This window comes from Salmo salar, chromosome ssa17 (genome assembly GCF_905237065.1).
Source record: "Salmo salar chromosome ssa17, Ssal_v3.1, whole genome shotgun sequence".
NCBI classification, from domain to species: domain Eukaryota; kingdom Metazoa; phylum Chordata; class Actinopteri; order Salmoniformes; family Salmonidae; genus Salmo; species Salmo salar.
In genome coordinates, this window is record NC_059458.1 from 53,153,354 (window position 1) to 53,179,447 (window position 26,094).

Sequence of the window (26,094 nt, forward strand, 5' to 3'; positions counted from 1 at the left end):
AAAATGTAGCTACTAAGAAGTTCTAATAAGGCTAAACCTACAGAGCAGTATATTACTTTACTGATTTCCCCTGTTGTCCCTTTCCCCCACTGTGTCTCTTTCCCCCACTGTATCTCTTTCCCCCACTGTGTCCCTTTCCCCCACTGTGTCTCTTTCCCCCACTGTATCTCTTTCCCCCACTGTGTCCCTTTCCCCCACTGTGTCTCTTTCCCCCACTGTGTCTCTTTCCCCCACTGTGTCCCTTTCCCCCACTGTGTCTCTTTCCCCCACTGTGTCCCTTTCCCCCACTGTGTCTCTTTCCCCCACTGTGTCCCTTTCCCCCACTGTGTCTCTTTCCCCCACTGTGTCTCTTTCCCCCACTGTGTCCCTTTCCCCCACTGTGTCCCTTTCCCCCACTGTGTCTCTTTCCCCCACTGTGTCCCTTTCCCCCACTGTGTCTCTTTCCCCCACTGTGTCCCTTTCCCCCACTGTGTCTCTTTCCCCCACTGTGTCCCTTTCCCCCCACTGTGTCCCTTTCCCCCACTGTGTCCCTTTCCCCCCACTGTGTCCCTTTCCCCCACTGTGTCTCTTTCCCCCACTGTGTCTCTTTCCCCCACTGTGTCTCTTTCCCCCACTGTGTCCCTTTCCCCCACTGTGTCTCTTTCCCCCACTGTGTCTCTTTCCCCCACTGTGTCTCTTTCCCCCACTGTGTCTCTTTCCCCCACTGTGTCTCTTTCCCCCACTGTGTCTCTTTCCCCCACTGTGTCTCTTTCCCCCACTGTGTCTCTTTCCCCCACTGTGTCCCTTTCCCCCACTGTGTCTCTTTCCCCCACTGTGTCTCTTTCCCCCACTGAGTCTCTTTCCTCTACTCCAGCGAACAACTAGTGAGAGAGTGAATGCTACTGTGTACCATCTCTGTAGCATTAAAGGCCTAGTGCAGTCAAACATGTGAATTTCCTGTGTTTTCTATACATTAGGTTGGAATAATACTGTGAAAAAAATAAAATAATGATGTCCTTTTAGTGTAAGAGTTGTTTGAAAAGGCCACCTGAAATTTAAGCTTGTTTTGGTGGGATGGAGTTTTGGCCTGCCTGGTGACATCACCAAACGGTAAGTTAGTTAATAGACCAATAAGAAACAGTTCCAAACATCTCTGCCAATAACAGCTAGTTTTCCCCTCCCCACTCAGACCACTCCCAGACAGTCCTAGCAAAATTCTTGCTTGAGAAATTGTACTTTGCTAAGAAACAAATTGAGTTTATTTTTGACCATTTGAAATCGAAAACAATAACAGTAAGGTACTTAATTGTTACCCTGTAAATGATTTGATATTGAGATAAAAACAGCTGCTTTGGACCATTAATCAAGGAGGAAGTAAGTGCTAACCACAGTGGTGTTTCTCAACACTTGTTGAGAAACATAATAACACAGTAATTACGAGACATTGTAGTGATGTTATGGTGCGGTTGTAGTAATGTTGTCCTACTCACTCTATCTCCATGCTCAGCAGCTCCAGGAGAGCAGTGAAGATGCCCATGTCATACAGCAGGAACACGTTGTGGCGAGACCAGTGGATCACGTCCGCGTCCGTGTCACACTCATCAAACACCCCTGGGGAACGCCACACAACAGACACACATAGGCTTCAACAGAAGCTCACTCACCACACAACTCTCTCCCCCCGCTTCTCCACCCAAATCCAGACAGCTGATGTCCTGAAAGAGCTGCAGAATCTGGATCCCCACAAATCAGCTGGGCTAGACAATCTGGACCCTCTCTTCCTAAAATTATCCGCCGCCATTGTCGCAACCCCTATTACTAGTCTGTTCAACCTCTCTTTCGTATCGTCTGAGATTCCTAAAGGTTGGAAAGCGGCCGCAGTCATCCCCCTCTTCAAATGGGGGAGACACTAGACCCAAACTGTTACAGACCTATATCCATCCTGCCTTGCCTTTCTAAAGTCTTCGAAAGCCAAGTGAACAAACAGATCACCGACCATCTCGAATCCCACCGTACCTTCTCCGCTATGCAATCCGGTTTTCGAGCTGGTCACGGGTGCACCTCAGCCACGCTCAAGGTCCTAAATGATATCATGACCACCATCGATAAAAAAACAGTACTGTGCAGCCATCTTCATCGACCTGGCCAAAGCTTTCGACTCTGTCAATCACCGTATTCTTATTGGCAGCCTCAACAGCCTTGGTTTCTCTAATGACTGCCTCGCCTGGTTCACTAACTACTTCTCAGACAGAGTTAAGTGTGTCAAATAGGAGGGCCTGTTGTCCAGACCTCTGGCAGTCTCTATGGGGGTGCCACAGGGTTCAATTCTCGGGCCGACTCTTTTCTCTGTATATATCAATGATGTCTCTCCTGCTGCGGGTGATTCTTTGATCCACCTCTACGCAGACGACACCATTCTGTATTCATCTGGCCCTTCTTTGGACACTATTAACAAACCTCCAAACGAGCTTTAATGCCATACAACACTCCTTCCGTGGCCTCCAACTGCTCTTAAACGCTAGTAAAGCTAAATGCATGCTCTTCAACCGATCGCTGCCCGTACCCGCCCGCCCGCCTAGCAATACTACTCTGAACGGTTATGACTTAGAATATGTGGACAACTATAAATACCTTGGTGTCTGGCTAGCTAGACTGTAAACTCTCCTTCCAGACTCACATTAAGAATGTGACATCCAGTTCTCTGCTGCCAATGACTGGAACAAATTGAAAAAAAAAATCACTAAAGTTGGAGACTTATATCCCCCTCACTAACTTCAAGCATCGGCTGTCAGAGCAGCTTACCGATCGCTGCAGTTGTACACAGCCCATCTGTAAATAGCCCATCCAACCAACTACCTACTTCATCCCCATATGTGTTACACTGCTTTGCTTTATCTTGGCCAGGTCGCAGTTGTAAATGAGAACTTGTTCTCAACTGGCCTCCCTGGTTAAATAACGGTGAAATATTATTTTATTTAAAGGACTCAAGCATAAATACTGTACATGTCCTCTGTTTTGTAAGAAAATGTTAGTCAGAGAAATCACAAGGGAAATATTTCAATATTCACTTAATCTCCTAGATGCATGTCAAAATATGCTACAACCAAAGCAAATGATCTTGTAGTGTGCAGTGACGGTGACGATGATGATGATTACCCTGTGCCAGGTAGAGGATGGCCCGGGCCACCTTCAGCCTCTTGTCCCGGTCAGTGACCTCCAGAGCATCGAGTAGTCTCATCACATAGGCCCTCTGCTGCTCCTGACCCAGCTCTATCCACCTCCTCCCCCGCACTGCAGAGAGACAGGGAAAGGGTGAAAGAGACCAGGTGAGTCATGCCACTTTGTAGGACTGTGTGACCTTGTGACTCTGCGTCTGTCGCTCTCTTATTCTGGCTCACTCTAATTCACTTATTTCTCCCATTCCCTCACTTTTTATTTTCTTCGTCCATTTCTCTCCCCCTCGCTCTCTCTCTCTCTCTCTCCCCCACTCCCTCCCTGCCCTTTTCACACGTGAAAAAGATTAGCAGGGATCAACTCTGGTCATTAAACTCACACTGACCCAGGAGCAGCTAGCGGTCTCAGAGTCAAAGTGTCCTGGCACCCAGCTCACATGCATGGTCACAGCAGGCTATTTCAGCCCTGGCCAGGTATAGCAGTACACACACTGATCACCCACTGTGAATGCTCACTAAAGAGAAAAGAACGCCATGATCCAACATCAAGGCAGCAACGCCTTTTACTTCTAGGCTATGAGCGATTGATTCCTAAAAGTGAAGTATATTGTACAATTAGGAATGTTTCTGTCCTTTATTTTTTACCTCAACTCTTGGGATTCTTGTAGGACAGCATGATCAGTTTAATTCAAATAGCTAGTCAGTGCCCCTCTTTGGTAGAAATTGTCTGACATACGGTGCCTTCAAAAAGTATACATACGTATTCCAAATGTTATTGTGTTACAGCCTGAATCCAAAATGTATTACATTTATTTTTCTTCTCACCCATCTACACACAATACGCCATAATGCAAATGCATCGAAAATGAAATACAGAAATATCTCATTTACGTAAGTATTCACACCCCTGAGTCAATACATGTTAGAATCACCTTTGGCAGCGATTACAGCTGTGAGTCTTTCTGGGTAAGTCTCCACGAGCTTCGCATACCTAGACTGTACCATATTTGATATTTGCACATTATTCTTTTTTAAATTCATCAAGCTCTGTCAAGTTGTTTGTTGATCATTGCTAGACAGCCATCTTCAAGTCTTGCCATAGATTTTCAAGTTGATTTAAGTCAAAACTGTAACAAGGCCACTCAGGGACATTCAATGTTGTCTTGATGAGTAACTCCAGTGTATATTTGGCCTTGTGTTTTAGGTTATTGTCCTGCTGAAAGGTGAATTTGTCTCCCAGTGTCTGTTGGAAAGCAGACTGAACCAGGTTTTCCTCTAGGAATTTGCCTGTACTTAACTCAATTCCATTTCTTTATATCCCCCCCAAAAAACTCACTAGTCCTTGCCGACAAGCATACCCATAACATGATGCAGCCACAACCATGCTTGAAAATATGAAGAGTGGTACTCAGTGATGTGTTCATCCATCCTCAGTTTTCTCCTATCACACAACCTTTCATCTCTGTAACTGTTTTAAAGTCACCATTGGCCTCATGGTGAAATCCCTGAGCAGTTTCCTTCCTCTCCAGCAACTGAGTTATCTTTGTAGTGACTGGGTGTATTGATACACCATCCAAAGTGTAATTAATAATGTCACCATGCTCTAAGAGATAATCAATGTCAGCTTCTTTTTTTTTACCCATCTACCAATTGGTGCCCTTCTTTGCGAGGCATTGGAAAACCTCCCTAGTCTTTGTGCTTGAATCTGTGTTTGAAATTCACTGCTGGACTGAGGAACCTTAAAGATAATTGTATGTGTGGGGCACAGAGATGAGGTAGTCATTCAAAAATCATGTTAAACTCTATTATTACTAACACTGTTATTATAAATACAACTTGTGACTTGTTAAGCAAATTTTTACCCCTGAGCGTATTTAGGCCTGCCATAATAAAGAGGTTGCATACTTATTGACTCAAGACATTTCAGCTTTTCATTTTTAATGAAATTGTAAAAATGTCTAAAAACATAACTCCACTTTGAAAATATGAAGCATTGTGTGTAGGCCTGTGACACAAAATCTTAATTTAGGCTGTAACACAACAAAATGTGTTAAAATCAATGGGTGTGAATACTTGCTGAAAGCACTAGCTCTCTGACAAAACTTCACTGTATAAAGTTCATCCCATGTAACTTTTATGCGCAGCTCTGATAAGTGCTCTGATCATGTCATTATGATAAAAGTGCTTGGAGAGTAGTGACGCAGAGGACATGGGTGCATAACAGATTTAGCAGTGACGGAGAGTGGCAGTCTGGCAGATGTGTTAAAACATTGATGAGGGCCCCGTCACCGTTTGACATATTTAAAACCCAGATACAGAGAGACAGCACATCCGCAGCCAAGCTTTCCACGGATCCATCTATTCATTCCTATTGGCTTTATGGAAACAGAGTGGGAAGAACTAGCCTAGCTCTCTTAATTTATGTAATATGCTGCAGCTGCAACAAAATTGCCCTTTGGGGACAATAAAGCTCTGTGGAATTGAATGCCTGGCGCTACACATGTATTATTCCTCATTATGAACCTTCCTTTAACTCAGTAAGCTAAGAAAGAATACAACCACATTTACAGCACAGCAACCAACTGGGCAGAGTTTTAAAGAATATGAGAGGGGTCGAATGAATGTGGAGATTAGACCAGCAAAATGGACACAGTCCAATTCATCCGGTCAAAAGGATTCACATTAGGAGATAAACCATAAATCGACCAGCTGTTTAATAACAATGCTCATGATATGGAACAGTTGGTCACGGTAGTAGGCTATGGCTGTTATCTATTCGCTGCAAAACCACAGCTAAGACAGCTCTGTTTGTCACGGCGCTAAGAGAGGCAATGGCTGCAGAGCAGAGTTTGGCAAGATGCGCGTGTTCCTGTATGTATGTATGTACAGTTGAAGTCGGAGGTTTACATACACCTTAGCCAAATACATTTAAACTCAGTTTTCACAATTCCTGACATTTAAAAATTGACCTGTCTTAGGTCAGTTAGGATCACCACTTTATTTGAAGAATGTGAAATGTCAGAATAATAGTAGGGAGAATTATTTATTTCAGCTTCTATACTGCTCAAAAAAATAAAGGGAACACTTAAACAACACAATGTAACTCCAAGTCAATCACATTTCTGTGAAATCAAACTGTCCACTTAGGAAGCAACACTGATTGACAATACATTACATTACATTACATTACATTTACAATACATTTCACATGCTGTTGTGCAAATGGAATAGACAACAGGTGGAAATTATAGGCAATTAGCAAGACACCCCCAATAAAGGAGTGGTTCTGCAGGTGGTGACCACAGACCACTTCTCAGTTCCAATGCTTCTTGGCTGATGTTTTGGTCACTTTTGAATGCTGGCGGTGCTTTCACTCTAGTGGTAGCATGAGACGGAGTCTACAACCCACACAAGTGGCTCAGGTAGTGCAGCTCATCCAGGATGGCACATCAATGCGAGCTGTGGCAAGAAGGTTTGCTGTGTCTGTCAGCGTAGTGTCCAGAGCATGGAGGCGCTACCAGGAGACAGGCCAGTACATGAGGAGACGTGGAGGAGGCCGTAGGAGGGCAACAACCCAGCAGCAGGACCGCTACCTCCGCCTTTGTGCAAGGAGGAGCAGGAGGAGCACTGCCAGAGCCCTGCAAAATGACCTCCAGCAGGCCACAAATGTGCATGTGTCTGCTCAAACGGTCAGAAACAGACTCCATGAGGGTGGTATGAGGGCCCGATGTCCACAGGTGGGGGTTGTGCTTACAGCCCAACCCCGTGCAGGACGTTTGGCATTTGCCAGAGAACACCAAGATTGGCAAATTCGCCACTGGCGCCCTGTGTTCTTCATAGATGAAAGCAGGTTCACACTGAGCATACGTGACAGACGTGACAGTCTGGAGACGCCGTGGAGAACGTTCTGCTGCCTGCAACATCCTCCAGCATGACCGGTTTGGCGGTGGGTCAGTCATGCTGTGGGGTGGCATTTCTTTGGGGGGCCGCACAGCCCTCCATGTGCTCGCCAGAGGTAGCCTGACTGCCATTAGGTACCTAGATGAGATCCTCAGACCCCTTGTGAGACCATATGCTGGTGTGGTTGGCCCTGGGTTCCTCCTAATGCAAGACAATGCTAGACCTCATGTGGCTGGAGTGTGTCAGCAGTTCCTGCAAGAGGAAGGCATTGATGCTATGGACTGGCCCGCCCATTCCCCAGACCTGAATCCAATTGAGCACATCTGGGACATCATGTCTCACTCCATCCACCAACGCCACATTGCACCACAGACTGTCCAGGAGTTGGCGGATGCTTTAGTCCTGGTCTGGGAGGAGATCCCTCAGGAGACCATCCGCCACCTCATCAGGAGCATGCCCAGGCGTTGTAGGGAGGTCATACAGGCACGTGGAGGCCACACACACTACTGAGCCTCATTTTGACTTGTTTTAAGGACATTACATCAAAGTTGGATCAGCCTGTAGTGTGGTTTTCCACTTTAATTTTGAATGTGACTCCAAATCCAGACCTCCATGGGTTGATAAATTGGATTTCCATTGATTCTTTTTGTGTGATTTTGTTGTCAGCACATTCAACTATGTAAAGAAAAAAGTATTTAATAAGATTATTTCATTCATTCAGATCTAGGATGTGTTATTTCAGTGTTCCCTTTATTTTTTTGAGCAGTGTATTTCTTTCATGTCACGCCCTGACCAGGTGAACTCGGGTATTTTGGGTCAGGGTGTGTCATGTTGGGTATTTTTCCTGGGTTTGTTTTCTATGTTTGCGTTATAGCCTTGTGTTAGCTCTATGGGGTTTATTTCTATGTTGGGTTCTGTCGATTCCCAATCAGAGACAGCTGTCGCTAGTTGTCTCTGATTGGGATCACATTTAAGTTCCTCTTTCCCCCACGCCGTTTGTGGGGTGTTGCCTCTTGTGTTTGAGCAGTTAACGTATCGGCATTTTCTTGATTTTGTGTACGTGTTTATTTCAGTGTAAAGAATAAACATGTGTTCGCTCCCAGCTGCGTTTTGGTCCGCTTCCTCGTCACCCGACGGCGATCGTTACATTTCATCACATTCCCAGTGGGTCAGAAGTTTACATACACTCAATTAGTATTTGGTAGCATTGCCTTTAAATTGTTTAACTTGGGTCAAACGTTTCGGGTAGCCTTCCACAAGCTTCCCTCAATAAGTTGGCTGAATTTTGGCCCATTCCTCCTGACAGAGCTGGTGGAACTGAGTCAGGTTTGTAGGCCTCCTTGCTCGCACACGCTTTTTCAGTTCTGCCCACAAATTGTCTATAGGGTTGAGGTCAGGGCTTTGTGATGGCCACTCCAATACCTTGACTTTGTTGTCCTTAAGCCATTTTGCCACAACTTTGGAAGTATGCTTGGGGTCATTGTCCATTTGGAAGACCCATTTGTGACCAAGCTTTAACTTCCTGACTGATGTCTTGAGATGTTGCTTCAATATATCCACACAATTTCCCTTCCTCATGATGCCATCTATTTTGTGAAGTGCAGCAGTCCCTCCTTCAGCAAAGCACCCCCACAACATGATGCTGCCACCCCCGTGCTTCATGGTTGGGATGGTGTTCTACGTCTTGCAAGCCTCCCCCTTTTTCCTCCAAACATAACGATGGTCATTATGGCCAAACAGTTCTATTTTTGTTTAATCAGACCAAAGTATGATCTTTGTCCCCATATGCAGTTGCAAACCGTAGACTGGCTTTTTTATGGCGGTTTTGTAGCAGTGGCTTCTTCCTTGCTGAGCGGCTTTTCAGGTTATGTCGAAATAGGACTCGCTTTTGTACCTGTTTACCCCAGCATCTTCACAAGGTGCTTTGCTGTTGTTCTGGGATTGATTTGCACTTTTTGCACCAAAGTACGTTCATCTCTAGGAGACAGAACGCGTCTTCTTCCTGAGCGGTATGACGGCTGCATGGTCCCATGGTGTTTATACTTGCGTACTATTGTTTATACAGATGAACGTGGTACCTTCGGGCGTTTGGAAATTGCTCCCAAGGATGAACCAGACTTGTGGAGGTCTACAATTCTTTTTCTGAGGTCTTGGCTGATTTCTTTTGATTTTCCCATGATGTCAACCAAAGAGGCACTGAGTTTGAAGGTAGGCCTTGAAATACATCCACAGGTACACCTCCAATTGACTGAAATGATGCCAATTAGCCTATCAGAAGCTTCTAAAGCTTTTTCTGGAATTTTCCAAGCTGTTTAAAGGCACAGTCAACTTAGTGTAAACTTCTGACCCACTGGAATTGTGATACAGTGATATATATATATAAGTGAAATAATCTGTCTGTAAACAATTGTTGGAAAAATTACTTGTGTCATGCACACAGTAGGTGTCCTGTCCTAACTGACTTGCCAAAACTATAGTTTGTTAACAAGAAATTTGTGGAGTGGTTGAAAAATGATTTTAATGACTCTAACCTAAGTGTATGTAAACTTTCTCCCAAAACCTCCTGCTGAAAGTGTCAGGTTAGAGCAAGCAATCAAACACACACACACACCACTGGGCAGAACGCTGCTGACAGTTCACTTGTATACTCTCCCTCCTTCTCTCCATCTGAACCACTTACAGAAAAAGGGAAATGTTACACCTGGGAGTGGTCAATTAATCAGCTCCCTCGACCCTCTCTCCCTCTGTCCTTCTCTCTCTTTCACCCCCTCTCTCTATCAGACTTTCTCTCTCCCTCTGTCCTTCTCTCTCTTTCACCCCCTCTCTCTATCAGACTTTCTCTCTCCAGATGATTACCAGGGCGGGAATCCATTCCATTACACTTCTACATACTCTCTCTCCGTAAACGCTAGAATAACAGGCAAACACATTAGAGGGTATGCAAACAAACAGCATGTTCAAGGTGAGTCAGAAAGCCTTTTGGCACACTCACTGCTTTAGAAAAAAAACAAGCGCACGTATGCTCAAGGACACGCACACACACACACACACACACACACACACACACACACACACACACACACACAGTTGGCTGGAAAGACAAATCCGCCACTGACAGACAAGAAGGTAACAGTACCATGGCTCCTGAAATCCTCCTCAAAGTAGTCCCTGTTGAGGGCGAACTCAGGCTCCTCCGTGTAACTGTATATCTCTGTGGACAAACATTAGAGACAGGGGAACCATCAGACAGACCGGATGACATACAGTACAGTACTGAAGGATTCAACAGAGGTAATGTCATGAAAGACGTCACGGGGTATACTGTAGTGGATGCACTGTATGGCTCAGTTGGTAAAGCATGGGATTTACAATGCCAGGATTGTGGGTTTGATTCCTGGGGCCACACATTTGTCAATTTTATGGAAGCAATGTGACTAAGTCACTTTGGATAAAAGTATCTGCTAAATTGCATATATTATAAGCCAACTGTTTCATTAAGTCCCTTTCATAAAGAATCTATTTTGGCTCCCAGTTATCCTTTCTGTAGAGTGTTTTTATTAGATTCACGACATCGTTGACTAATCCTTCTTCAGCGAGTATACAGTAGTTAAAGTCCAACTGTCACTCCAGCCTGAGGAACACTCACAAGAGAGCAACTGTAGTGTGTGTTTGTGTAAGCTAATGTCTCAGCGGGACTAGCTACCTAACCAATGTAGCTGCATTCAACAAGGGAAAACTATGATCTTGCATTGACTCAATCCCATGTCGCTGCTGACAGCGCAGCACTGTACAACAGTGATCACCAAAGCTACAGGGGTTACCTTGCATGATTTTGTTCCAGCAACTGTTTCAACTAATCAATAAGGTGCTTGAATAAGGTGCTTTGTGGTTGGAACAAAAGCCTGCCCAATAGCTGCCCAGGTCTAGGGCTGGGTTAGGGTTTAAAGACCTTACCTGAGAGTTCAGCAGTCAGGCTGTCTGTGTCCCCATACTCAAATTCCAGGTTAGGGGACTCCATGGAGCTCTGAAAACAGAAAACAACATTGAAGTCTAGGCAGAACTGCAAAGGGAAATGAAGGCACATGACACACACACACACACATCCCTGAATTCCTTTATAACTATTGCATAGCTATGCAAATACAGGCAACAGTCAGAGTGGAAAAACTGAATGAGAGGGGCGCAGGAGTCAACATGCCCTGCATTTCAGAATGGGTTAACGGACGTATCCAGTTAAGGATCTTTGATGCCGCTCTGACATTAGCCTCACCCCATGCCCTCTGGGCATTTTACTGCAGGACACCATAGTACACACACACACACACACACACACACACACACACACACACACACACACACACACACACACACACACACACACACACACACACACACACACACAGAGCCCACCTCTGTTTGCCGTCATAGCCGCTAAAAACCTTATTTTCCCAGGTTGAGACAGACTGATACAGTATGCATGATCTCACCAGTTATCAAAGCACCACAGAACAACAACATTCTCATACTGCCAGCCAATACAAAAGATTGTAGCACTTGGACAGAGACAGACTAGACTTTGAAATAGGTTGAGACCTGCCGTTAGTCAGCCTTGAGAGAGTGTCTCAGCAGCAATTTAGTGACAAAGAAAATTACAGCTAATTACAGCCCTTAAATGGCATGTGTCAGTGCCTGAGCCTTTGCTGAAGTGTGAAGACTGTCTGTAGTTGTTTTTCCATGCATCCTACCACAGAAGGGCAGCAATAGCCAGGAATAGGCTAACATCTGTAATTCACTGGAACCTGAAGAACCCAAAGCCTCAGAGCCAGAAACAGTCTGTCAGATTAGGTTGAGATTCAATAGGAGGGATTGAAAATGGAAGAATCGTTTGGCCTAATGATTTGTTCATTCCAAATACAGTTGGCACAGATCCCACTCCAGATGCAGACTTGTTGTGTCTTATGAGGTGGTTTTCAGTTACAATCTGAGAGCTAAGACGTTCTGAGTCAGTGGAACGAGTCCAAATAAGTCATTCAGAAACTGGTCCCCCCTCAGGATTGTTTGGCTGCTATTTTTCACACTCCACTTCTGTCCATTCCTCTGCATCCAGATTAGACTCTTGGGCTGGACTCAGAATGACCCACACACACACACTTTGCATCTCAGATGGCTGAGAGAGTCACAGCAGGCTGAGGAGAGAAGATGATGTCGTACCCTCTGACAGGGAGAATGACACATTCCCAGAGGATGAGCCTGGGGTTCAGGGGCCGATAGTCTCACAATGTGACCGGGAGACAATGGAGGTAAGCTTTGGGGGGAAATAACTAGGGAAGATATTTTGGTCTACAGAGAAAATGGACCAGTCAGGGTTTGATGTGCTACATCGAAAATGTGCTCTATTTAGGTGTTCAAACTGTTGGTTAATTACACACTAAACCACTGGTCCCAGGGATCTGCAGGGTGGAGGCTTTCGTTCCAGCCCAGCACAGTATCATCACCACTAGAGAAAAAAAAAATCAAATCGGTATCATATTTCACTCTAGTTAAATCCATGTCATGCCAGTCTAACCACTGACACCGGTGTCACTGTGCTGTCTGTACTGACCGTGACACTCATCACCTTGAGTGCAGATTGTGATGTTTCTCAGAGACCAAGCTAAACCCTCAACCCCATTAACATTTCTGCGCACGATTGTTTGATTGGGATTATAATAAAACACAGGCCTCAATCCTAGTGTCTGATTGGCTTAGTCACCCCCCCAGAGGAGATGAGAGGATGCCAGAAGGTTGTGTCTGTTGCACTGGAAAAAAACAGAAAGGTTTTTATTGTTATTGCGCTCAATAGAGCTCTTTCATGTTTGTCTGAAGGAGAGTGGGGAATTTGGTGTCTCTCACTCAGCTACCCATGGGCATCAACAATTTTCTCCACCCCCCCAACCAGCTTGCTATGAGCACTAGCCTTCCTTCCACACTGGCACATTGAACCCTGCGCTACACCGTCAGTGTGCGCAAACACTGGGCATCACGTCAAAATACCCACCAGCCCCCATCAATCCTCCTCTCATATGAGCATATGTTAAAAATAACCTATGACCAAAGCCAGCCAAGCCAATGGGCCAATGCAATAATAAACGTGAACACAGATCACATGAGGAATAGCCTGGACAAAGAAATATAATTAAGTGGGATGATCATATCGGCAATGATGATTTAGGCGTGCATTGTGTGGCTTGCGCACTGAACCTTGTCTTAGATACTTGACTATACCAGGTTTTGGCCGGGGTAGGCCATCTTCGTAAATAAGAATGTGTTCTTAACTGACTTGCCTAGTTAAAGAAAGGTTACATAAAAAAATGAAGATGTAGGCTGCCTACCACCACAGTTCACCCACTAGCAGGGCTAGCCTGGATCTGGGTAGCCCTGCCAAGACATGAACCCAAAATGCAATTGATTTGTTTTCCTTTTTAATGGCTGAATGAATTAGTTATTAGAAAAACAATATGCTGTATCATACTAGTGTGGAACATAATGTCAAGCGTGTTTACTTGAATGTAACTACAGGCCATTGAGGTACAATATAATTACAGAAACAATTTGATAAATATCCAGTTAGTAATTACATCTTAATATGTAACAATTAGGAAACTAGCTTATAGCGTATGCCTTTATTCTATCAATTTCAAAACCACTCTTCTGCACTGACAAAAAAAATGCAATTCAAAAATAATATTGAGTTACACACTGACATATCTACAGATAGGCAGCTGCCAGAGCATATGGGACAAATAAGCACACACCGAATTATTATTTATTCTTATTCATTATATGCCGAACATCAATACTGTGTATAAACCTACTGTATATTTGCCAATCTGACACCGGTCTACGGTGTCATGCACAAATTCACAGGCGGCGGGTGCAAGATAAGATTCGACCACAAAACGTCCTGGACATTGACAGTCACATAAGCTACCTGTATTTGCCACGTTCAGAATTAACCATAAGCTTACGGTATTTATAGCATCCACTTGCGCTGTCACCAAAATAACAACCCAGGGCTGCAAGCTTTCAAAAGCGGCTCTGTAGCAAAAGGGCATTTAAAGCTCCCCAGCAACAACACACAACACCGACACGGACCCCTCTATACTGGCTCAACGATTAGCTACAAACTGGCTTTACCTCCCAATCCTTCAGCAGATTCTTGAACACATCTCTCCCATTCGGCAGAGGCCTTTGTTTGTTGCAGTTATTGTTAACGTTATTAATGATAGGTACCTCCATGTCGTCTGCCTGCATCTTTCTGTGTCGGTTCGTTCACTCTCTCTGCAGCTCGTGCATTCCGGTAAGGTTCTCGAGCCTGTCAAATTGTAACCGATTTCAGTATTCCAAGTTCAGAAAATCCGTCCCCGGCGGTGTGATTGGTTGACTGGACGCCAGAGCGGGCGGGGTTAACTTCTACTGTAAATGGTGACTGGCGGGTTGGTCTTGCCCACGAGGGAATCAGTACGGTAGATGATGCCAGTGATCTAATGCGGTCAATGAATTGGTGCTGATGCTGAGCATTCCATAATGGCACCTACATTAGAAACATTGTCCGCTTCTGTGGATTGATTGAAACATTTGCTATTATGATTTAGTATTGGTAGACTATTCACTTGCATCTATTGCTTGAATGTAACTATATCGTGTTCACACAGCTGTTTAATCCGTCTTGATCTGTCAGAATGACTGGATTGTGCATATATTATCTGTCATATCCTCCACACCTTAGTCAGAGCAGGTATTTCAATCAATCCAAGACCTGATACAAGACACAAAACGTATGAGTCAATAAAATGATTTCATACCAACCTAGTAGCAAACCGGCTTATACTAATCAAGAGCTTGATGACTATTTCGTCGAATCAGGTATGTTACTGCTGGGCCAGAACAAAAGCCTGCACACCCTGTCAGGGCTTCCAGGATCATGATTGACGAACACTACTCTAGAGGGAATTTAATATTTCCCCAAAACATCCATCCCTTGAGGCAAGCTGTCACACTGAGTGGTGGTAATGTAGGGATCGATAGACCAGACCTAGACCACTCAACGGTCACTCTCATCCCACCACCGCCACAGTGAACTGAGTGAATTATTGATTAGTGACTGTAGCAGGAGGCGGCTTGATGTAGATCGCCTGGCTCACTCTCAGCCCCCGTAACAACCCCTGGCTGAGAAAAGCACTTAACATGATCTGATTGGAGTGTACAGTTTAATGAAAGCTCAAAGGTCATATCTGTTTCACGTAGGTGAACTTGACACACGGTGGCTGGTTGTGTGCTGGGGTGTTTATACTATATGCAGGGATTTATGGATGAAGAACACAGGTCAAAACAAACATGATTATGGTGTGAAACACCCCTGTTAATGTCACTCTGTTAAGGCCACTTTAATGGTGTTACTATTAGCTTTTTTTTCTTATTAGCACCTTTTTTAAATCTGCGTTTTGGGGAAAGAACTCATAAGTCAGCATTTCACTGTAAAGTCTACACCTTTTGTATTCGGCGCATGTGACAAATACAATTGATTTCATATGGTTAATATTGGTGTCTGTTAGGGACCAAAATAACAGTTTAATAATGAATTCTTTAACTTGCGTTTTTGCCATTGTGTGACAAATCTTTCACATGAACTGAATGAAATCGGTGTGTGTGTGTGTGTGTGTGTGTGGCATGAACGGGAATAATAGGCAGTCAACGTCTGATTGTGCGTGTGCCTCAGGGTGTCTGTGGCAGAGTGGGTGCACTCTGATTAGGTCACTCACTACGACTGTGACTGAGTGGCAACAACAGCTGCTTTTCGACTGCTCGAGACACAACCAGTGTCTCCCCCCCCCCCCCCACTGTGTCATGTGGCAACACAGTAATCAATTTTATCTGAGCACAGAGCCCAATTATAACCCCATGACCGAATAAGTATCCAAACGTATGAGTTCTGAGAAAATAATTAAAATGGACACAGAATATATCGTTTGTTGAGTCACTGAATAACCCGTGTTAATGGTAGAAGCATAGCATGTTCTTTCACAATTTAACTGCAGTCAATAAGTCTTATAGGACACATGGCTTGTTAATAAGATTGAGGGAACATAACCTAAAGCCATCCTGTAAAACTTGGCCAAACACTGGTACAGGGCCTTGTGATCAAATCATCCAAGCTGTAGTGAACGCCCCAGTTCACAATGATAATACTGTGTTTCTAGCACGTCACATAACGTCCTCTCTTAAGTGGTGTCATTATTGATATCTGTCTTTCCTCCCAGCAGCAGCCGATCAGCCGAAGTCAAGAGATGCCCTCCTCAAGGCCATGGGAAATCAGTTTACACAGGCAGCCCAATACTGATCTTTTGTCCATTAATTGTCAAAAGACCTGATCAGTTAAAAGCATTTAGTGGCAAAAGATCAGAATTGGGCTGCCTGTGTAAACGCAAACATGGATGCCTAATAGGCATTGGTGGCAATCTTTCTATTTAAATGTAGGTATATTCAAGAAAATACATGAAAATGAATAAAAATACAGCACATAAACGACAAAGGTTGATACAATATTTTACATTTTTATTCTTTAAGATTGCAGATTTATTATTGCTCATCTATCATTATCACTTGCAATATTTAAACATCGTTTCGACAACTTAAAAATTTGAGAAGAATTTTCCATTTGTACTGACTGAGGATTTACAACAATAAATACAAGAGTTGATATGCTGTAATTCCTATACTTTTGAGTTAAGCATACAAGATGCTGGCGTTAACCCTGCCCATGTGATGCAGCTATTGGACCGACTAATGCTCTTTCACCCCCGGAACGCACAGGCTATGATCCTGAGACAACTGCATCGAAGCAACCATGTCCTAACAACAAATGACCCTAACACACACACACGGGTAATGTTCTAAAAGTCAGACAAACAGACATATGGGTAGTATGGATGGTCACACAGACGGGGTCTCCGACTTGGAAGATGGTTATTATGGAGGCGGGTATGACATGAACACAGGGACATTTTAGAATGTATAGTATGGGCACAATTAACATGGGAGCATATGGGCGTATAGTCTCATGGATTTAGTTAATTCTATGCAATGTAAAAAATAAAAATTAAAGCTGGATCCTCCCCGCGGGCTTGTAGTATGGGCTTTTGGTTCAGGAGAAAACCCTAACGGCTGGGATTCTAACAAAGTTTATCTAAAATGTTGAGGAAATCAAGTTGGACTAATAATCGTACCAGAGGAGTTTGGCCCTCAACAGAAAAACTCAGCAAACTAACGATGAAACCAAATCTTGGACATTTATAAAAAAGGTGACTATTACCTTTTATCATAAATACAGAAGAAACTGGAACAACGAGGTAAACTGAAGTCTGAAGCGTGACCATTTTTTAGAACGTGTGAAACGTTGATCCCCAACTAATTACAAGCATATGTAATGATCCCATCATCAAGCTATAGCCTCACTGCACTTTAACACAAGTAACCCCTGCCAACGGCTGTGTGTACCAACTGGTTTTAGAGCTGTAAGTACTGTACAGAGTTGCTTACTATTGAGGACCTGGCCAAAGAAACTAGTACCAGCCTGGCTGTACATTTTGTATCTCACTGAAATAGTCTGTCACAGCATAAAAAAAAAAAAAAAATCATCCAGAACATTTATTACATTTATCATATAACATTTAATTGCTTATCTTTATAATGAGACAGATATTTAATTTCAAAAAAGTAAGATATTAGATGGGTGGAGGAAAGATAGAAAAATCGACATTTCTACATAAATATATCCCCTTGTAATCATCTCCCATACCTGTCATGCCTCTAATTAAGCAATAAAGCACGAGGGGGGTTTGTGGTATATGGCCAATATACCACTGCTAAGGGCTGTTCTTATGTACGACGCCGTGGTTTATTTGCCATATAGCACGAACCCGAGGTGCCTTATTGCCATTATAAGCTGGTTACCAACGTAATTAGAACAGTAAAAATAGATGTTTTATCATGGTGGTATAAGGTCTAATATACCACGGCTTTCATCCAATCAGCATTCAGGGCTCGAACTACCCAGTTTATAATTCAGCATAATGCTTTGAAAGGAGAATCTAGCTCCGGACATCGTGGATGTCATAAACTCTGGTTGGCGGAATACTTGTCATATAACTTCAACACTAGCATCATCATGAGAGCAGTTTGGGAGCTGAGGAACACAGTTTATTATTGAGTGGCTGTTGTACAGGCAGCTGAGATGGATTCCCTGTGTTTGAGTGACTGGTTGAGACCTCACTCTCCCACCAATCACAGGGAAAGAACCCGGCCCCACACCCGTCACTGTCCAGTTCGATTGAGGGAATAGGACAACCAACGCATTAAAACATACCTAAAAACAAGACAACGAACAAATCGGAATCAAATGATCAAATGAAAGACAGGATATGATTGGACCCAATGACCCCCCCTCCCACCTCTTCATCTAATCCCTTTCAATTTATCTTTGAAAACAAAACACAAATCAAGAGTAGGAAAAGACAGACAACAGGACATGAACCACATGTCCATCACTAAATCTTCAGAGGTCATCTTTCAGATTTTTTTTTGTACATTTCAGTTTTTTTGTTTTTCTTCATCAATAGTTTTTCCATCTCTAGTTTTGAAACGAACAATAAAAAGATCTCGTAATGGAGTTTTTACGTACGACTGACTGACACACAAGTAGCTAAGAGAAAACGAAATGGTGGAAACTCCAGGAGACGCTTGCTAAGGAGCGCAAGATGGCAGGAGCAGCTCAAAAAGGTTAGAGTTACACTATTCTAGCGTAAATAAATAAACACTGCCAAAGCGCAGGTAAAGCCACGCCCTCCACTCTGAGCAATAAGCACAGAGCTCCTCCCCTCTCCTTTCTTCTGGGTTCTGCACGATTTATGGAGCCTTGGTATGTTCTTCATTTCAGAGTTGGTTTAATACCTCGGGGAGAAAAAAATGAATGTCAAATCATGTTGTTACAGTTACCATTATGTAACATGGGAAGAATGGAACAATCTTGCACTGTGGATATCTCTCTACCAGCATATCTCTCTAGCAGCATAGCAGTCTTACAGTGCTTCTACATCTGCATTGCTTGCTGTCTGGAGTTTTAGGCTGGGTTTCTGTATAAGCACTTTGTGACATCGGCTGATGTAAAAAGGGCTTTATAAATACACTGTATTTATAACATCACACCTTTGTAATATAACGCCACGAAACATAGACACTGAGTGGACAAAACATTAAGAACACCTGCTCTTTCCATGACAGACTGACCAGGTGAATCCAGCTGAAAGTTATCATCCCTTATTGATGTCACTTGTTAAATCCACTTCAATCAGTGTAGATGAAGGGGAGGAGACAGGATAAAGAAGGATTTTTAAGCCTTGGGACAATTGAGACATGGATTGTGTATGTGTGCCATTCAGAGGGTGAATGGGCAAGACTAAACATTTAAGTGCCTTTGAACGGTGTATGGTAGTAGGTGCCAGGCGCACCGAGTTTGTGTCAAGAACTGCAAAGCTGCTGGCTTTTTCACACTCAACAGTTTCCTGTGTGTATCAAGAATGGTCCACCAACCAAAGGACATCCAGCCAACTTGACACAACTGTGGGAAGCGTTGGAGTCAACATGGGCCAGCATCCTTGTGGAACGCTTTCGACACCTTGTGGAGTCCATGCCCCGCTGAATTAAGGCTGTCCTGAGGGCGGGGGGGGGGGTGCTGCAACTCAATATTAGCAAGGTGTTCATAATGTTTGGTATAGTCAGTGTATGTGACACAATATTAGCAGGAAATCTAAGCATTCAGGCATTAATGTTTACCTGTAGTAGTTTGGCTTGAAGGGCCCGTTCTTGTTCAAGCCCAGGTACTTGGCCTGCTCATCACTCAGCTCTGTGAGGTGGGCATCGAACGTAGGCAGGTGAAGACTGGCCACATATTCATCTGGAATAATACAGAAGGAGGGAGTGGGAGGGGGGGGGGGGGGTGGACGAGAGAGAGAAAAAAGAGCAAGAGAAAGATAGAGAGTGAGAGTGCTAAGTTAATCTAGCTAGCAGGGACACAGGGCTGTTGGTTATTTACTAATGTATTTGTTTGTGATGAGCGCACTGGGGCTGCTTCTCCCGTCTCGGTCTCTCCCTCCCTCCGTCAGCGATGGTGCAGTGAGCTTAGCAGCAGGCTCTGACAGGCTGACCTATATTGAGCCTCCCTGCCAGTCTGCCTCTCGTCCTCCCTGTTTTTAACTCTATACGCTGGGTGGGGGGCAGAGACCCGGCTACGCTGTGAGCTGCAGTCACACACACCAACGCATGCACACTCAGGCTCTCAATGAGATGCACTCTACTGTGAATGAAGCACACCGACACACACACCCCTTCTCTCTAAATAGAAAGCATTCTACCATGAATTTTCTATTTTCCTAGTCCGCGCAATGGCTGTAAATGAATATGAAAAATGACTAACCCCCACATACACACCCTGATACACAAACACCCAGTGTTCGTTTCGTATCATGACATAGAGCATCTATAACCCAAGACATGGCTGCAGGGGATGAGTTCATACCATCTTTATCCCCATCCTGGATATCTAGCGCTTCTCTTTGCTGAGTTGAGTCTTTGTTGTGCATTCTGGCTGATCCCCTTCCAACTCAATGTTTTCTCCTAAAAAGGGTTTTGTCAGAGGTTCAGACAGGCGGACGGGTGCTGTCAGGTCACTACTGGCTGCTGAGGCTGAGGCCTGAGCGTATAAGGATTAGGGCGCGTGTGTGTGAGACCGAGGACAGAGGAGGGATGAAGGAGTAAGTCTGTGTGTGTGTCTGTGTGGACATAGAGCACGATCTCTTACCCATCTTCTTGGGCAGCAGGTAGACATCCTGTTTGTAGCGTCCCTCCGGGGCGTTGTACAGCTCTATCAGAGCCAGGGCCTGAGGTATGAGACAAGACCCGGATGTCAATCCCACACGCGTCGGTTACCATGGCAACGCCACGGTCGCTCTCATGACGCACACGGGCTGGTGCCAGCGGCAGAGCAATGGACGAGACCCTAATCTCTACGATTACTGTACGAAGTAACACACACACACACACACACACCGACGCTGATCCACCCCACTCACAAATCCCAAACGCACACAGGTACCTGGGTGGTGGCGGTGATGGACAGGACAAAGGTAGGGACCGTAGAGCAGCTCAGGTTCAGCAGACGACCCTGAGGACAGATAGAGACACATTGGGTTAACAACCAGTTAACAGCACACAGAATCAGAGATTCTACACCTCCGTTGCAATTATAAGATACTGTGTGTGTGTGTGTGTGTGTGTGTGTGTGTGTGTGTGTGTGTGTGTGTGGTTGACGTCATCAAAATATCAGAAAAAGTGTTGCAGAGTCCAAGGTCAGAATAACAGAAGTTGCCTGTTATCCCAGACAGATGTGGTGCACACAGACATGTAAACAGAGAGAAAATGGGACTGGTACTGTTCCTGAGCCGACTGCTAACGAGGCAGCATTCACAAAGGAGGAGGAACTGATCTGCATTTACTACCGCTATCATACACTCCTTAGTGACACAGAAAGCCTGCAATAATGTTCTCTTTTCTAGAGAGCTGCGACATTTCGTGTTAGTATGTAGAAATTAAGCTTTGGTGGTGCTGCTTCAGTTTCAATTCCCTGTTTGCTGCGAGTACCAGTAACAGTACAACGGGGCGTACCGTTACTTTATGCAGTATGCACACACTGCCTGGTGGAACTGAGGCAGCCCACACTTCCCTGTTCTGTAGAGAGTGGAGTGCGTCAGCAGAACCAGAACACAGACAAACTAACAGACACTTCTCTTTGGAAAAAGCCTCTCAGATGGAGACAGCAGAGGAGAAGTGAGAGAGTCCAGGAGTGAAGATGGAGAGAGTAGAGTCAAAAAGAGGGAAGAGAGAGAGGGGCAAACAAACAGCAGAGGAGGATTCTATTCTCTGATTAAAGCCTGGAGGAGATCAAACAGACAGATACACTGAAGCACCTGGCCAGCCTGTCTTTCTACCTGGCTCGCTCTCAGCGGTTTCATTCTGTCAGAGACTGCTATCAGACCCACAGAGAGCCTCTCTTTGCTATGAGAGAGGGAGACAGAGAGACACAGAGAGCGAGAGAGAGAGAGAGCGAGAGAGAGAGACAGAGAGAGAGAGAGAGAGAGAGAGAGCGAGAGAGAGAGAGAGACAGAGAGAGCGAGAGAGAGCGAGAGACAGAGAGAGCGAGAGAGAGCGAGAGACAGAGAGAGCGAGAGAGAGACAGAGAGAGCGAGAGAGAGAGAGCGAGAGAGAGCGAGAGAGAGCGAGAGAGAGAGAGCGAGAGAGGGCGAAGAGAGAGCGAGAGAAAGCGAGAGAGAGAAGCGAAGAAGCGAGAAAGCGAAGAAAGCGAGAGAGCGAAGCGAAAGCGAAGAAGCGAAGAGCGAGAGAAAGCGAGAGCGCGAGAGAGCGAAGAGAACGAAGAAGCGAGAAGCAGAGAAGCGAGACAGAGCGAGAGAGGCGAGAGCGAGAGAGAGACAGAGAGCGAGAGAGCGAGAGAGAGCGAGAGCGAGAGAGAGACAGAGAGCGAGAGCGAGAGAGAGACAGAGAGCGAGAGACAGAGAGCGAGAGACAGAGAGAGCGAGAGAGAGAGCGAGAGAGAGAGAGAGAGAGAGAGAGAGAGAGAGAGAGAGCGAGAGAGCGCGAGAGAGCGAGACAGCGAGAGAGAGAGCGAGAGAGAGCGAGAGAGCGAGACAGAGACAGAGAGAGAGCGAGAGAGAGACAGAGAGAGAGAGCGAGACAGAGAGAGACAGAGAGCGAGAGACAGAGAGAGACAGAGAGGCGAGAGACAGAGAGAGAGCGGTTTTATCTCTATATATATATGCTCACACACGTATTGTGTTACCACTTTGTGTACTATTATTGGCACACGTCATGTTATTATTGCTCGCGTTTATTGCCGCAATATTACGCATCGCGCATATTTTCACATATCCGCATCGCACATGGTCACATCGCATATATACTATTTCAACACATATATCGTCTACATACGCAATTATGTGCTCAATACGTATGTATTATTTCGCTACGCATATTATCACACATATCTCGTACGATCTATCACTCGCTCTCCACACCCAAGTGCACCCGCAATATGTTGTCACACGCGCATATATTATTCGACATCGCTGTCAATACATATCGCAAGCACACGATTATTCTCACACGTATTAGCTCTCGACACCGCATATTCCCCTCATAGCGACGAGAGACGGAGAGCGAGCGAGAGACAGAGAGCGAGAGACAGAGAGCGAGCTTATGGAACATTTGGATCTATTCAGCTCAGTTATTCGGAAGTTGAGAGGATTTATAGATCAGATCATTGACACTTGTGACTGAGCAGTGATTTGAGTCAGTCGTCATAGACAGCCTTGTACTAATGTGACGAGGATGATGATGATAATGATAATAGATCACCTCAGCCAGCAACACTATCCTCTTGCCGTCAGGCCAGATAACGTGGTCCACCTGTGACCTCACTCTCTCCCAGGTCAGCTCCGGGGTCCGCAGGCTAGCCTGTAGGAGTGGACAACAAACAGACAGGAAACAGTTACCATGAGAACAGTTTCACTATAATAACCAGGGCCTAAAATGATTTTGGTATTGGTGGGTAAGATGTCCATTTCACCAGCCACGTTGGCGGGTGGTCAGGGCCCCACAAGCATTTTACTCCCATTTGCGAATAAAAATTGAGTTAGAAGTCTAGTATGAGCTCATGTATAGCTAAACAAATGTTGCAGTAGCTGTTTTCAAAGTATTTCTGTCGTTTTGTTTCATAGCTGGTAGCTAATCACACAAAGAACTACAAATCCTATAATAACATCCCACCTGGCGAAACGTGCAGGAACACCGCCCGGCCGGGGAGCTGTGTGCACGGTGCTGAAGACTCATTTTAGAACCGGTACACACAAGTATAAAAGGTGGTGCTATCTAAATTGGTAGTTGCAGTCTTGTCTCATTGCTGCAACTTCCCCAATGGGCTCGGGAGAGGCGAAGATCGAGAGCCGTGCGTCCTCCGAAACACAACCCTGCCAAGCCGCATTGCTTCTTGACACACTGCTCACTTAACCCGTAAGCCAGCCACACCAATGTGTTGGAGGAAACACCGTCCAGCTGGTCGACCGGTAGTCTGCTTGCAGGCGCCCGGCCTGCCACAAGGAGTCGCTAGAGCGCGATGGGACAAGAAAATCCCAGCCGGCCAAACCCTCCCCTAACCCAGACACCGCTGAACCACTCGGGAAGCCAAAGTTGGTCTAATTTACTTGAAAGTCAGAGTTTGTCCTTGTGTTTCTTGGCTATTTACATTGTTTTGTTCACAAGCTAGGTTGTTTTTCAATGTTTGAGTTTGCTTCAACTGCTAGCAAAGACATCGGCTACTAGTCAGATTCTCTATATCACAGGCACACTGTCACTGACGAGTCCAGCTGCTCGACTCCAGAGGCGCAGTACCCTCATTGCCATGGTAACCTCCCACCCTTAAAGGGGCAGCTGAACATTTTTGTCTCATCTTTGATATTTTGGTTAAAAGTGAAATAACATTGAGTAATATACCACTTCACTTCTTACTAGTAATACATGTATTATTTTAGAAACATTACAAAGCATGCTCATCCGTTTTGAAAAAATGATTATGGTGAAAAAATATTTTTGCTGGTTAAAGTGTCTGGTAGATTTTTAAATCCAAAAAAGTTGGACCAAAAAGTTAGTTTCAGGCCCTGATGACAACATTCTCTACAAAAATGGTTTCACTATGACCCTGGGATGTCACCGTAACAGTGATAACTGACAGGCATAAGCCATAGCAAGCCAACCCGTAACTATGACAACGTCAGGTCAAGGACGGTGTTGTATCACAGCTTCCCCCACAGTGACAATAATGTGACAAGCATTAGTGACAGCAGTGTCTTCCACCCACACGATCAGTTAAGCTGTCACAGTCACAATAACACACCCACACACACGTACATTCAACCCCCCACCAATATGCACACACGCTCGCACACACACACTTGACTCACCACGTCGATCTCGGTGTTCGAGTGTCCCATGTTACAGACGATACAGCCGTTCTTCATACGGTCCAAGTACTCTCTCACCACCACGTTCTTATTTCCTGGAGGAGAGGGGACATCATAAAACATACCATCAATATTACACTCATCATGTTCACTACTGTACACTGAAACGTCAGAGAAATTCATAAGTGGGCAGAGGAGAGAGGTGAACACTACCAATAACTCTTGCTGGGTCGATACATGCTGAATGATGTTTATATCACTTCAAAAAGGAATTATGTTGCTGTAAACGCTACACAAATGACGCTCGGAATAAATCTCCTGTACTAGATTTAATATATATATATAAAATAATTAAAAATAATACATTTTTAAAAAATCTACTCAAAATGCACCATAGTTCTCCACATGCACTCTCCACATAGACCTACTGTATGAATAAGTGTCTAAATTGCATTGCGTACCTCTAAGTAAGTCTGAGTGTGTGTGTGTGCACGTGCATGTCTGTGTGCACACACACATTCGCGTGAGTGATTAAGGTTGTCTGTCCTTTTTCAATTAACATTGATGAGAACTGCAGTTTGTCAATAGGCTTAATGCTTAATTGACTAGGGAGGTATGCAGGTTGTCGCTATGAACTCTTCACTCAATCTGAACGTGGAGCACTAAAGGACTGGCTACACGCATGGCTGCCAGGTCGGAGTGACTGAGACCACTTTGGTAATGTCTACACCAGTGGTCACCAACCTCTTCTGAGTCAAGATCACTTTCTGAGTCAAAATGCAAGCCAGTAATATTATTATTTTTAAATATGACTTCAAAATGTAAGCCTACGCAACATTAACCAATTAAAAACAGTTCTGTAGTAATGAGGTTTGTGGAGTAGGTTATAGGCCCAATATATTATCACCGCATATTGGCAA

At 44.7% G+C, this 26,094-nt stretch overlaps 2 protein-coding genes across 6 annotated transcripts in view; both read right to left on the reverse strand.

Moving 5' to 3' along the window:
* The window catches only part of LOC106576058 (striatin-interacting protein 1 homolog), a 38,092-nt gene extending 23,589 nt beyond the window's left edge, over positions 1-14,503 (reverse strand). Inside the window, exons 1-5 of one of the 3 annotated variants that reach the window (XM_014152906.2) lie at positions 14,325-14,503; positions 11,007-11,076; positions 10,189-10,263; positions 3,136-3,270; positions 1,470-1,590 (exon numbers count right to left, since the gene is read on the reverse strand). In XM_014152906.2, the coding sequence (XP_014008381.1) occupies positions 1,470-1,590; positions 3,136-3,270; positions 10,189-10,263; positions 11,007-11,076; positions 14,325-14,345 (422 nt within the window). In that variant the 5' untranslated portion in view covers positions 14,346-14,503. Of the gene's footprint in view, positions 1-1,469; positions 1,591-3,135; positions 3,271-10,188; positions 10,264-11,006; positions 11,077-14,228 lie in introns of all 3 variants that reach the window. The other 2 variants (XM_014152904.2, XM_014152905.1) reach the window with 2 other exon arrangements.
* Positions 14,504-16,625: 2,122 nt separating this feature from the next.
* LOC106576060 (putative adenosylhomocysteinase 3) overlaps positions 16,626-26,094 on the reverse strand; it is a 43,778-nt gene continuing 34,309 nt past the window's right edge. For 2 of the 3 annotated variants that reach the window (XM_014152909.2, XM_045699708.1), the window contains exons 12-17: positions 25,175-25,269; positions 23,574-23,672; positions 21,241-21,309; positions 20,947-21,025; positions 19,923-20,043; positions 16,626-19,040 (exon numbers count right to left, since the gene is read on the reverse strand). In XM_014152909.2, the coding sequence (XP_014008384.1) occupies positions 19,034-19,040; positions 19,923-20,043; positions 20,947-21,025; positions 21,241-21,309; positions 23,574-23,672; positions 25,175-25,269 (470 nt within the window). In that variant the 3' untranslated portion in view covers positions 16,626-19,033. Of the gene's footprint in view, positions 19,041-19,918; positions 20,044-20,946; positions 21,026-21,240; positions 21,310-23,573; positions 23,673-25,174; positions 25,270-26,094 lie in introns of those variants that run through there. The other variant, XM_014152910.2, reaches the window with a different exon arrangement.